The sequence below is a fragment of the Wickerhamomyces ciferrii genome, contig 00150, assembly GCF_000313485.1.
Source record: "Wickerhamomyces ciferrii WGS project CAIF00000000 data, strain NRRL Y-1031 F-60-10, contig 00150, whole genome shotgun sequence".
In the NCBI taxonomy this organism is placed as follows: Eukaryota; Fungi; Ascomycota; class Saccharomycetes; order Phaffomycetales; family Wickerhamomycetaceae; genus Hansenula; species Hansenula ciferrii.
The window spans coordinates 9,014-22,914 of NW_011887590.1; the positions used below are offsets into that span (position 1 = coordinate 9,014).

Consider the following 13,901-nt stretch of genomic DNA (forward strand, 5'->3'; position numbering starts at 1 on the left):
CATTTAATAAATAATTATTAATAACTTATGTAAGCAACATTGTATGAAACCGTACACTAGCTAGATATAATTGTGACACTATATCGAAGGCTTTCAAAGTAAAGTAAAACTTTAGTAAATTGTGATATTAAATTTGTATCACTGCACATCCAAAAGTATCACTCATTATATAATTGTTATAGCTTGAGACATGTATTTGGATAAGTCAAGTAGTTATTTAGTTTGATACAAATCTACTAGCCATTAATCAAAGTTTCATCAAGATGTATAACTATTTTAGTTTAAAAAAAATATTCGATCGATTTACACATCAGATCTGGAGTCAACTTAGGCGTTGTTGGATGCTATTAATTGTTATAACGTTATATAACTAACCGGAGCTTAGATCAATCTTATACGCCTTAGCTGATATTGTTTTGCAACACTTTAATACAACGTATGCATTGTGCAACCAATTTAATTGCTCACTTTTTCCTGACCTTTCATCTTTATATAGTCTAGGTCCATAGTAATCCTTGAAGGAAATACAGGTGCATCGTAAAGTTGGTCATGTTGTACATAAACGAATTTTCAGCTAGATGAAAACTTGATAAGACTAAAAATTTAAAGCTAGCCCTACCCACTGGAGAAATAAAAGACATAGCCTATCAGCATTAATATCTCATAACTTTACCCTAGTGTACTTCAAGTATATTCATGAATTACTTTTGAGTTGTATTTGCTGTTACAAAAGAATTAATTAGAAACTTGAGTTTTTAGTGCTGTACATTAAAATCTATTGCTTGTCGTGGTAGGGGAAACATTTCATTTCGGAGTTTTTGAATTTGACAAGTATTAAATAAAAGTATATAAACACATCAAAAGTCTTGAAGTTTTTAATATAATCACTTTTTAATCAAATTATCAAATCTTGATTTGAATTAATTCAATTAAACAAAAACAATTATTATTAACAATGCCTTGTGGATGCTCAACTAAACCTGAAGGATGCCAATGTGGTACTTCTTGTACTTGTGGTGAAACTCATCAACCAACAACTAAACATACTGAAACTTGTTCATGTGGTACTGAATGTAAATGTGGTGCTGAATGTAAATGTGAAACCAAATAAGAAAATGGTGGTATTTGATTAGCTGATTACTTTTACAATATATATTTTACTTATGAATGATATGAATAGTTTACAATTGATTTACTTTGTAGATACTACGGCGTTGTTTGATGCGTTTGATGCGTTTTTGATTAAAACCTGATTCGTTTTTACCTTCACTTAAGAGTTTGCTGGAAACCCTTGACTTCCTAATCGGGAAATGAAAACGGATTTAGATGAACATTAGCTGGAGAATTTGTTGATTGTTGATGTTTTTTCAACAGATTTGTATCAACAAGATCTAACCGCCATCATATAATCAGCTTTTAAAAGGGTTTCAACGAAGCGGTTAAAGTGATTTTTAGATTATATGATTGTGGATTGTTATGGCTTCATGTTATCAAAATTTCAGATGAATTGATAGTTTTCCAATCAACCAATTGTATCAACTCCTTTCTCTTCACTTCAGTTAAGTGATAAAGAAAGCGAATATGATCATTGAATTTTGATTCCCACATTCACATTATAAAAACCAAAAGAACTCCCATCATTTCACAATTTTCAATTCAAACCTTCCAAAAGAGAAAAAGTATAATGACAACTTATAAGAAACAAAAACTTGATACAATGCAATTAGAACAACGTAAGTTATGAAAATTCAAAGATGTGAATATGTGAATATTATATTAACTAAATATACCCAGCACACTACGATTATTTCCCAAAGAAGAATGCTAAATTAATTTTAGCTCCATTTTCAGGAGGTCAAGGTAAATCAGGTGTTGAAGATGGTCCAAAGTATTTATTGAGAGCTGGTTTAAAAGAACAAATTGAAAATTTAGGTTGGTCAATTGAAATTGATGATCCATTAAAAGATACAAATTATGAAGAACGTAAAATTAATGATAAAAATGATACTTTTGAAATGTGTAAAAGACCAAAAATTGTTGGTGAAGCTTGTGAAAAAATTTATAAAAGTTGTAAATCTGCAGCTTTAGATGGTTTTTTACCAATAACTATTGGTGGTGATCATTCAATTGGTATGGGAACTGTTGCAGGTTCATTTGCTAAATATCCAGATGCTGGTTTATTATGGATTGATGCACATGCTGATATTAATACTCCATTAACTACAGATTCTGGTAATTTACATGGTTGTCCTGTTGCATTTTTAATGGGATTAGATGATCATTCATATCCACCAGAATTAAAATGGGTACCAAAATGTCTTTCACCTAAAAAAGTTGCATATATTGGATTAAGAGATATTGATGATGGTGAAAAAAAAATTTTAAAAGAAAATGGTATTGCTGCATTTTCAATGTATCATATTGATAGATATGGTATTAATCAAGTTATTGAAATGGCTTTAAAAGCTATTGATCCAGAAGGTAATACACCAATTCATTTGTCTTATGATGTTGATTCAATAGATCCTTTATATGTTCCTGCAACAGGTACACCAGTTAGAGGTGGGTTAACTTTAAGAGAAGGTTTATTTGTAGCTGAAAGAGTTGCAGAAACTGGTAAATTAATTGCATTAGATATTGTTGAATGTAATCCAAGTTTGGGAGTTAATGAAACTCATGTTGTTGATACTATTACAGCTGGCTGTGCAGTTGCAAGATGTGCATTAGGTGAAACTATTCTATAGGATTAAGTATTGTATATTGTATATTTATATTCAAAAATGGTTATTAAAATGTAGTTATGATAGTTACTAATCAATTACATAATACTAACAAGTTCCGAGGACTGAGCCCCCGTATTTTTCCCTTTTAGTCAAGCGCCTCGGCTCAAATTACACATGCTTCAGCCTTCAACAGAGTATTGCAATTTGCCGCCAGCAATTGACACAAAATTTACGCAACAATACACACAACAATTAAGTAACAATTGAGTAAGAAAAGGGTACTTAGACAACATTTGTATGGAGTAATGAAGTCCATTTTAATTTTAGCAATCGAAAACTTTTGAAAATTATTTAATTGTGAATTGAAAATTGTGTCAATTACACATTTTAAAATTATATAGCAACATAACATAAGGGGCTATTTTGCCATTGTATAAATATCTTGGAATTCCCACGTTTGATTTTAACTTCTTACCATCAATCAAACAATCAAATAACAATTGAATAATATTAACAAAATGGCAACAAAATTAAGTATCTTAGCAAGTAACATTCCTGAATCAGTTACAAAGGATAAAATTCATGAATTTTTTTCATTCTGTGGTAAAATTGATAGAATTGAAAATTATGATTTAAGCGCTCAAAATAATGAAGTTGTTTATCAAGTTTTCTTTGCAAATGAATCTGCTGTTTCAACTGCCTTATTATTAAATGGTGCTGAATTGGGTGGTTCTCAAGTTAAAGTTTTACCATTCAATGACGGTAGAAATCCAACTGCAAATGATCCTCCAGCTTATAATGAACCTTTAGCAAACAAACAATCTCAATTGGGTACTGTTAAACCTCCAAGTGAAGAAGCTAAATCCTTAATTGATCAACCAGGTGTCAATTCTGATGATATTGAACAAGAATCAAAACCAAAATCTACAATTTTTGCTGAATATTTATCTCATGGTTATATTTTAGGTGATCAATTGATTGAAAAAGCTGTTGAACATGATAAACAAAATGGTTATACTGATAAATTTAAGAAATTTTTAAAAGATTTAGATGATAAATATCATGTTCAAGAAACTCAACAAACTATAGATCAAAAATATAAAATTAGTGCAAATTTATCAAGATATTTTGAAAAAGCTTTAAACACTGGTGTTGGTAATAAGATCCATGGTTTCTATTCAAATGTTGTTAATGATTCAACTGAAATTCATAATGAAGCTAGAAGATTAGCTGATTTAAAGAAAAAAGAAGCTTTACCTCAACATGAATAAGCTTAACTACAATAGTGTTTATTTGATTTAATTTTTTATTTGATACAATTAATGAGCTTGATGACAATATTCTGATTTATATATTGCAATTTGAATTTATATACACAGTATAATAAAGATTTGATGTCTTTTCAATTAAAAAACTAATGTAAGTCTTATATCACGATTCATATATCATATATGATCCACCATCTATACCTACATGCATACCCATGCAGTCTGGGACACTAGTTAAAGCTTACAGCTATGATTGATAATATAAAAATCTATTAATATACAAAAATTTAAAATCATTATCTATTCCTTAACTGCAATTTCATCTTTTAAATTTAATTTTTCTTTAACTTCATCTTCAATTTTTGAAACAAGATCATTGTTTGATGGTGATGTAGAATTTGTTTTCTGTAATTCCTTCTTGACAGCCATAACATTATCAACAATAACTGCATCAACACCAGCATCCATTTGTAATCTTGCATTTTCAGGATCATTATTTAAAACACCATAAGTAAAACAACATAATCCACTTGCTTTAACAACTTGTGCTAATCTTGGACATTTAACTATTGGTTCAGCTGCACTAACAATACCTAATAAATTCCATTTTTTAGCAAATCTAACTGCACTTTGTAATGATCCACATCTAACATCTGGCATTAAATTTGTACCTGATTCTGTTAAAAATAAAATTGGAATTGATGGTTGTTTTAAAGATAATAATAAACAAGCTTCTGGATGAAATGATGAAAAAATAATATCACGACCTTTTGCATTATCATAAACAATTTGTAAAACTGTATCAATCCAAAAATTTAAATCAATCATAACTTCTCCAATTTCATCTTCTTGAGCTTCATATAATAATGGATATTTACATTCAATATTAAATCCAACATTTTGAGGAATTTTTTTAAATAATTCTTTTAATGTAACAAATGATGAGGCAATTGATGAACCACGTAAATTACCTTTAAATCCTAAATCTTTATAAGTTTTAGTTAATTTCATTTTATCTGAATAAAATTCATCATTTTTAAATTTTTTATTATTTGAATCATTATCATTATAATGGAAATGTGATGCAGATCTTGGTCTAAATAAAATTTCATCATCTTTTGCCCTTTTAGGTTCATTTTTTTGTTCATAAACATTATTTAAATTTAAAAATTGTTCTAATGTTAATTCATGCATTGGAATATCTGCACCTGATTCTGCAACCAAAAAATCATGATAAATAACTGGTACATTATCCTTGGTTAATTGAACATCAAATTCAACATATGATGCACCTAATGAAGCAGCTGCAATGAATGATTCTATAGTATTTTCACCCAATTGTAATGAATTCTTAGCATCCACATTTTTACCAAGACCTCTATGACCAATAACTCTTGTTGAAACTAATGATTTCCAATAAGCTTCAGTACGATTTGAATTCATATTTGGATGATGGAAAGGTGTAACAATTAAAACTTCAAATTTTAATGTACCTAAAACATCAAGAGTTTCAGTTTCAATAATTGGAACAGTGGCAACTTTATTTAATGAACGACGATTATCACCAACTTTTGTATAGATTTTATCTAATATTGCAACAGCACGACCTAAAATTTGTTTATGTTGACCGCCATATGTTGGAACAATATCAAAATAAATGATTTCGTCTTCAGGATTTTCTTTTGATGTATAAATTGTTAATGGTTCAGCATCATCAATTGGTAAATCTAAAACATGTGGTGGTTCATTTGGTTGTGATTTAGCCCTAACAACTAATGATAATGCAGTATCTAATTCAGTAGAGTGAACTTTTGAAATAGGAACACGATCCAATTTAATAGCTTCAGTGCCTTCTCTTGTATCATTTGAACCCAATGTGATTAAGATTACAGATTGATCTGTTAAATATTTATGACCAAATGATTTAACAGGTTGTGGAACGGTTTGGTCATCTTGTTTAGGAGTTTTAGGTCTTATAGATTTATAAATTTCTTCCTTTTGAGCAGTTGTTGTTGATTTGTGAATTTTATCAATTGAAGAATTTGAAGAAGAAATTTGTTGTAATTTATCGATAGAACCATCTGAACCATTTGATTGATCTAATTGTTGCAAGTGATTATAATTAATTGGCCTTAAAATATCCGCAATTTGTAGATGACCTCTTAGACATGCATGTTCCATTGGTGTCCACCCACTTTCATCTTCTTTTGAATAAATAGCTCCGTATTTTTTCAATAATACAACAATTTCATATAAACCTTCAACTGCAGCAATGAAAATTGGAGTCCAACCAAATGAAGCTTCACCAATTTCTGTATTTGCACCTTTTTCTAATAAGAATTCAACAGTTTTACCAAAATTTAATTTTGTGGCAATGTATAAAGGTGTTTCCTTTGTATCTGGATCTCTATAATTAATATCAATCCCTTGACATTGTAAAAGAGTATTTAATATGGATGGTGAATTTAATCTTGAAGCTAACAAAATCAATCTTGGGGATGTTAAAGTTTTGTTTGAATTTGCAACTAATACTTCAACAGTTTTTGGATGGGTTCCCAAGACGGCTAGATGTAATGGTGATAAAGATTCAGCATCTCCCCAAATCTGTAAACTATCCACAGAGATGGTTGCATCCCATTCATTCCAAGATTTTAAGAAATCAATTATAATTGTTGTGATTTCCCGTAGACCAAATTGAGCAGCATAATGAAGTGGAGTTCTTCTATAATTATCACGTTGTAATAGAGCAGGTCTTAAATGAGGTGGCAAATTATTCAAAATGTATAAAAGTGATGTTGGTGAGTCATTTGAGTTCACACCATCTGGTCCGAAAGCACCAACCATTCTATAATTTGCATCAGGTAATGCAGCAGGTGTCAAGTTCAAATAATTCATTGATAATAAAGCTGAAACATTATCAGATGATTTTGAGCTTGAAATATTATCATTATTTGATTTTTGGATTTGTTTTCCTAGGGCTATAATATGGTGATGGAAAAAATTTCTACCACTAATATCTGATGGATCACCCAATGAAGGAATAACTTCTAGTAACTTGGAAATACATTTGGTTGACTGCGATAAAGATGCTTTGTTCAATAAAGAAACCAAGATTTTCACTGGAACAAGAACAATTGAACGATACTCAACAATCAATTGATTAATTAATGGTTGTTCATCATCTTTCTCGATAAATCTTTGGTATTTATCTGGGGAAATTGAACCACCACTTGATCTTCTTTTACTTGTTCCATTAGATTCATCTAATTTTGAAGTCTCAACATGTGGTGATAATTTGTTCAAAAAGACATTAATTGAAGATAAATCTTTAATGATATCAGATTCATGAGCAAAACTCAATGGGAAAATTCTTGAATTTAAATAAGGACCTTGTTGAGAAGTACCTGTTTTCTTATCTAATTTTTTCAAAATTTTCACAAATCCACGCTTGTTTAATTCACCAAACCATTTCAGATTTCTAAAGCATGAACGTAATTCAATCAACACACCAATAATTTCTTCTAATTCTTCATGGTCTAAAGTTTCAATATGACCATTGAAAGAATTGATGATTGAAGAGATTTTCTTCAATCTTCTATCATATTCTGAATATTGCTTGTTATAAAAATCATCCACTTTTTCAATATTACGATCTAATGAGAAAAAGAACCCAGCCAATTCACCCTTAACTTGAGAATTATTTAAAGCATCACTCAATTGTAGATCAACAACATCAGGATCTTGTTCTTCAACATCTTTTAATATGGATTTTTGTAAGCTTTTGATCAGTTTTATTTGCTTTTTGAGATCCTTATAGTTCATATAATAATGACTCCATTCTGGAACTTGATGACTTGTGATTCTATTCAAACGGTTAGTAATAGATCTCAGCGGTAAGTTATTAAAGCATCATACGTTTTACCAAATTTCATACTTCTCTTGGTGGAACTCTTTAAGCGTTGACGGGTTCCACTGTGGTCTCTTGAATTCCAAAAGAGAATCAAAAATCAAAAGACCAGTTTTCCGTTATCAATTTTGTTTGATTTTAATCGTCTCTTCACGTTTCAATTTCCACGTGTGAATTTGAATTTGTTCTATGTGCCATTGAAAATTTAAAATTATTACGATTGTGATTAGATAAGGATTACATCAGGCACTCCGGTTAAATGAATCGCGGATATATTGTACTGTGTAAAACATTTATTTCTAATAATTTGGACATAATCCATCTGATTTGACCAGTTTATAAATCTGTTGTTTGTTAGTTTACGATTAAGAGCTGGGAATGTTGGAAATATACTCACATCTTGGACACTGAGTGTGATAAATTGTCTAATTTCTAAAGTTAACCACACTTTAAACATGGCCAACTTATCTTCATTTTTGATCAACTTCTTCCCATTATCACTGAAGCCCAATTGTCTTAATATTGGCAATGAACTGTTAAGAAAAATAGTTAGTGATCTGGCATCCCGTTCAAAAAGGTAAACCATACGCACCTTGCAAAAAGATCTAACGAAGGATCTAATTGTCTTCCAATCCCTTCTAATAATAATATTGCAACAACAACACTGACAAAATCTCCCTCCATTCTAACATGATGTGATCTAACCATCGACAACATTTTTTCTAATAAGTCTCCAATACTAACTGTCCCCAATGTGAATGTACGCTGTTTGATTTTATCAACTAATCTCTCTACTTTTAATGCGAAAATTTCTTCATCAATTGCAGTTTCTGGAGTCTTCGATCTTTCAATCATCAATTCACCAGCTTTATAACCATCAAACTCAGCTAAAGAATTGAACAATGCAATAAAATTAACTCTATTCACTTCATTTAACTCTGTGACAAGCCCTGCATCTATATAACAAACTTCAGGGTGGAAACCATCTATTGATAATTTATTCAATTCTTTAGTTAAATCATCGTTATTATTTGCAACTTTTTTCAAATTTCTTGAAATTTCATCACGCTCATTAACATTTGAAACAATTTCAGTCTGTAACTCATTAGGCTTGACAAATCTAACAAATATATTACCTGCATGTAAGTCTGAATGGATAAAATTATTTAAAATCAACATTTGTAAGAACGAATCAATGACCTTTTCACTGAGCTGTTTTGACATTTCGTCGTTCAAATTTCCTGAATTTTTCAATTCTAAGATCTTGGACATTGATAATCCATTAATATATTCTTCAACAAGTATAGATCTATTTGAAAATTTCAAATATGGTTTAGGAAAATTAACAAATAAATCATCTTTATAATTTTCTTGAAATTTGTTTAAATTCAATCCTTCAATTCTCAAATCTAATTGTAAATTCATCAATATATCAAAATTTCTAACTTCGTCAGGTAATGATAACCATTCCATTGTAGGGATTATATCAATTGCATTTGCGAAAAAATTCATAATTTTCAAATCTCTTTTAATCTTTGTAGCAGCATTTGGATGGATAACTTTAATTGCAACCTTTTGATTAGGTTCTGGAATATTGTCATCATTTGATATCAATGAACTCAATCCAAATAAAGATCCTTTTCTTTTAGTAGCAGGCTGAAATTCATCAATATTCTCAATTAGTTTTTTAGATAATGTTGCTAAATAAACTTGTGCTATGGCACCAACACCAACTGGATTTTCATTGAATTCTTCAAAAATTTCATCAAATGGTAAGCCACCAAACGATTGACTTAAAATTCTTTTAGTATATCCAATTGAATGTTTTTTAGCATTTGAATGTAAATTTCCTAATTCTTCACAAAATTGTTGTGGGAAAATATCTGTACGTGAAGCGGCCCACTGTCCAAGTTTTATAAAAGAAGCACCAGCATTCTCTAAACTAAATCTTAAGATTTTATACCATATTATACTACCACTTCTCTCATTATTTTGTAATGGATCTTTTTTACCAAACCAACTGACAGGTATAGTTAAGATAATTGGTAAGAAAATTATAGTTAGTTCAATAAATCTTCCAACCGTTACCAGTGGTTCCCATATATAATCATGAAATGTGAATCCAATCTTGAAAATGAACCCTAGTTTCCTTGATAATCTCTCTTTACGATATTCTTCCACTTCATCTTCTAGTTCTTGTTGAGAGGATAAGAATAGTCCGTTTTCATAAGTGTCACCTTTTGGATTTGGTTTTAAGTCAGTTGCAGGCTCTAGCTGTGATGTATATTTAAGGATGTCATTCTGTATTAAGCTTGATTTGTAGTTATGATATGAAATACCTAATGTTACTGAAACACCAACAGTTATTAGTGTTTTAGAAAGTTTGGGTTTGTGGGTTATTATGGATGACTGGAAACCTCTTCTTTGGATAATATTTCTAATTGAATGTGTCCTTATACGAAAGACTCCAGAGGTTTTATGAAACATTGTGTTCTCAATTGAATAAATATAGTTGATGGGAACTTTGAATGGGGTTGATTCTAATTGAATTTGGTTAGATCTTTCTGATAAACAGAGCGAATCCTTCAAGTTGTGTTTACTTGCTCTCTAAGCTTATCCCGAGTCCAGACACAGACAAAAATGGCAGATATACCCAATTTTTGAAAGCTACAATTCAACAAAAATTCATTAACATTTTTATATTTACGATACAATTTTGAATAGATATTTCCATTATAGTTGTTCATCTTTGATGACATCAATAAGCCTGTTTTGAAATGTTAGTATTTCTTCGAATTTTTTTTTTATCAAATAAAGCAACAAAATACATACCAATCCAAACCTTCAGTCAAACCTTCACCTTTTATAGCACTACTTGCAACAATACTCCAACTTCTATCCTTTAATTCCACTAGATTCAAAGCTTTAGAAACTTCAGCTGCGGTTAAAGCACCAGGCTGATCTTGTTTGTTAGCAAAAACTAATAATGCTGAATCCGCCAATTCTTCTTCACTCAACATTAAATGTAACTCTTTTGATGCAGTATCTATACGCTCTTTATCTGTGGAATCAACAACGAATATGACAGCTGCTGTATTAGCATAATAACATCTCCAATACGGTCTGATTGATGTTTGACCACCAAGATCCCAAACGTTTAATTTTAAATTCTTATAACTCAATGTTTCAACGTTGAAACCAATAGCTAATATTTGTTAGTATTCAAATCTCATTGAGTTTCACTATGAATGGATTCACCAATAACTTACTTGGTTTTGTATTGATAACTTCACCAATCTGTCAAATTTTTGTTAGTATCATAATATTGTTTCAAGTTTATTTATAAGACATACCTGAAGCTTATATAAGATTGTAGTTTTACCAGCACCATCTAAACCTAAAATCAAAATTCTTATTTCTTTATTGACACCCCATAATCTTCCAAATATCCCACTAAATATATTTCCCATGATTAGTGGTTCTAATTATTCAAAAATTATATTATTAATAATACTTTATGGCGTTTTCGGAAATGGACCCTTAATAACTTGGTTATTTCAATAAAAGATAAGGAAACAAACTAGACTGTGATGTATTTGTATTATATGGTTGTCAAAAACGTATCTGAACTTATCTGATCACTTCAAGACAATTGGTTTTGCTTGTTTATTTACTTGTTGTGTTGAAGTCGGCATCATCAACATTTCGATTTTGAACAACAGATCAAAAAATGAAATCCGGTTTGCGCAGCATAGCGGCTAATTCTTGGAAGTAAACATAGAGGAAACAAGTTTTAATTTGTTCGATTTATATAGTGGTTTTATATTTTGAAGTCAGGGAAGATAATTGTCGGTTTTGAGATGTAGACTCGAAATCTTTGTAGATTGCTACATTTTACCTGTTATGATACCATGAATTGTAACAATTCAATTGTGAATCCTTAATATAATAGAAAAATTAATTTAGATGTATTATTAAATGTGATTAATATTATGATTCATTATTCATACTATGCTTTATTGTTTGTCCGCCCCTTTATGGCTCAAGATGGTTTTAATCATGTCATTACCCAACTTAGTAGCTTCCTCAAAATTTGGTGCAAAAAATTCTTGTGTTGCTTCAAATTCACGACGATATAATTGGAAATCACCAAATGAAACTAAGTTACTCCAATTTCTAGCGGATATAGTAAATTCCAAATCATCTGGTCTAAATGCAGTTTCTGTGACACCTTCACTCAATGCACTTTCTAATAATCCTGGAGTACAAAACAAATATTCTGAAACACCCAATAAAATTCTAAACAACGGTGTTGAACAAATCATATGATCATATGGCACTATACCAAGTTGATACCAACTATCAACAATAGCTAATAATGAAAGGTGTGAATTTGGTTGACGTGGACCTGGAGGTTCTCTATTTAATGAAAATTTCTCTAATAATTTATCATCCAACAGCAGCTCATGATCTTCACCTAAATGTCCAAACACAAATTCTTTTGCTTTATATAATCTTTCTCTTAACTCATCATGTTTACCTTCAATTATAAGTTTAAATAGATCAGTTGCAGATTGTGAATATTGCATGATTTGTTTGTGAGCTGAGCGATTCGTTATAGCTAAACCCGCATAAACATGCCATTTATTTGAAAATATTCTCAATGATATATTTATTTTAGCGTTTTCTAATCCACCAATCCATCTTGTACTTTTCCATGGATAATATTTCATTTTATGCCATGCGACACCCATACTTAAAAATGCTGCATGTGTAACAGCTTGTGTATCAGCAGTGATCTTATCATGCTCATCAGCCGTCAACTCAACAACTTTAGACTTTAAACATGATACTAAAGACTTCACAAAATTCACTGATTCCTGTGATGCTCTATGATTAATAATAACCAATGGTTGACCCGTTGTATTAACTTTTGGTCCATGTAAAGAGTGAACACTAACAATATCAACATCTTTTGGTAAATACTCTTCGAATGCTTCAATCTCTGGACCTTTACAACTTGTTTGACCACCTACTATAGCACCAACTTTTGTTGAAGGGGCATAAGCTTTAACTATATTCTTAATGTTCTCAGCTTCAACACTATAAATCACGTAGTCACTAACTCTTGAAACATGATGTCCATTCAATAAAATTTCAAATTGTTCATCCTTATATTTGGCCTTAGTTGATTCAAATTGGTCTTCACGATCACATCCAACAACTTTCCAACCATCTTGAGAAAATCTTCTAGCATAAAGTAAACCCATATCACCAAGACCAATAATCCCGATGATTTTGGAATTCTTCCATTCAAGCAGCAAATCTTGTCCAATAGCCATATTTGTTTCTCAAGCAATTATAAAACCTAGCTTAAGTAGTCAATATCTCTATTCAATGATAAAATGGCCAATGTAAATAAAATACTTCAATGTGTCAAAAATTAGAAGTCTTTCGAGTAATTCTGCTTTTGTACGAAGCCAAAAAAATTACCATGAGAGAAATTCGCGACTTCCTTCAACAATTATATAATATATTACTAATCATATTAGTTTTGTAGCTGGCATATACTATTATCTATATTTACCTCGTATTATACTGGATTCATGGATCAATAATCACCATCGACATGAGCTGGATTATACATTATACACTTTACTAGTACAGTTTTCTCACAGTGCCAAGTACCATTAATATAATCACGAACCACGAGTCATGACCACTATCTAGTAACTGGCAAGTTGTAATTATGGATCGCAATTTGCAAGCATAATGTGAACAATAACCAGGTTATTTATTTTTCCTGACTCCCTCATGAATTGACCGTCTATATTCTATGCCTCAGCAATTTAATAATTATACTCATGATATTGCAAAGTTCAAACTTCTGAGATGGACGAAGTTGAATGAGCTACCAAGCTTCAAAGTCGTAGCAGCCAAGTAAATTATATGACTAGAGTACTAGAGTAGCAGTAGTAGCTAAAAATACCACACCATTAACGA

General features: G+C 30.5%; 5 protein-coding genes across 5 annotated transcripts; 2 read left to right on the top strand and 3 right to left on the bottom strand.

Moving 5' to 3' along the window:
• Window positions 1-1,717: 1,717 nt before the first annotated feature.
• Window positions 1,718-2,744, top strand: CAR1 (arginase; the record flags this gene model as incomplete). The annotated part of the gene is made up of 2 exons (XM_011275174.1): window positions 1,718-1,733; window positions 1,795-2,744. 2 exons carry the CDS (start codon window positions 1,718-1,720, stop codon window positions 2,742-2,744), a joined length of 966 nt encoding a protein of 321 aa, XP_011273476.1.
• Window positions 2,745-3,241: 497 nt separating this feature from the next.
• BN7_4236 (uncharacterized protein) lies at window positions 3,242-3,994 on the top strand (the record flags this gene model as incomplete). The annotated part of the gene is made up of 1 exon (XM_011275175.1): window positions 3,242-3,994. The coding sequence occupies one exon, from the start codon at window positions 3,242-3,244 to the stop codon at window positions 3,992-3,994; it is 753 nt and encodes a 250-aa protein (XP_011273477.1).
• A 297-nt stretch (window positions 3,995-4,291) lies between these two features.
• On the bottom strand, window positions 4,292-7,813 carry GDE1 (glycerophosphocholine phosphodiesterase; the record flags this gene model as incomplete). The annotated part of the gene is made up of 1 exon (XM_011275176.1): window positions 4,292-7,813. One exon carries the CDS (start codon window positions 7,811-7,813, stop codon window positions 4,292-4,294), a length of 3,522 nt encoding a protein of 1,173 aa, XP_011273478.1.
• A 634-nt stretch (window positions 7,814-8,447) lies between these two features.
• On the bottom strand, window positions 8,448-10,385 carry CQD1 (Cqd1p; the record flags this gene model as incomplete). The annotated part of the gene is made up of 1 exon (XM_011275177.1): window positions 8,448-10,385. One exon carries the CDS (start codon window positions 10,383-10,385, stop codon window positions 8,448-8,450), a length of 1,938 nt encoding a protein of 645 aa, XP_011273479.1.
• Window positions 10,386-11,914: 1,529 nt separating this feature from the next.
• TYR1 (prephenate dehydrogenase (NADP(+))) lies at window positions 11,915-13,240 on the bottom strand (the record flags this gene model as incomplete). Its single annotated transcript, XM_011275178.1, has 1 exon — window positions 11,915-13,240. One exon carries the CDS (start codon window positions 13,238-13,240, stop codon window positions 11,915-11,917), a length of 1,326 nt encoding a protein of 441 aa, XP_011273480.1.
• Window positions 13,241-13,901: the final 661 nt, after the last annotated feature.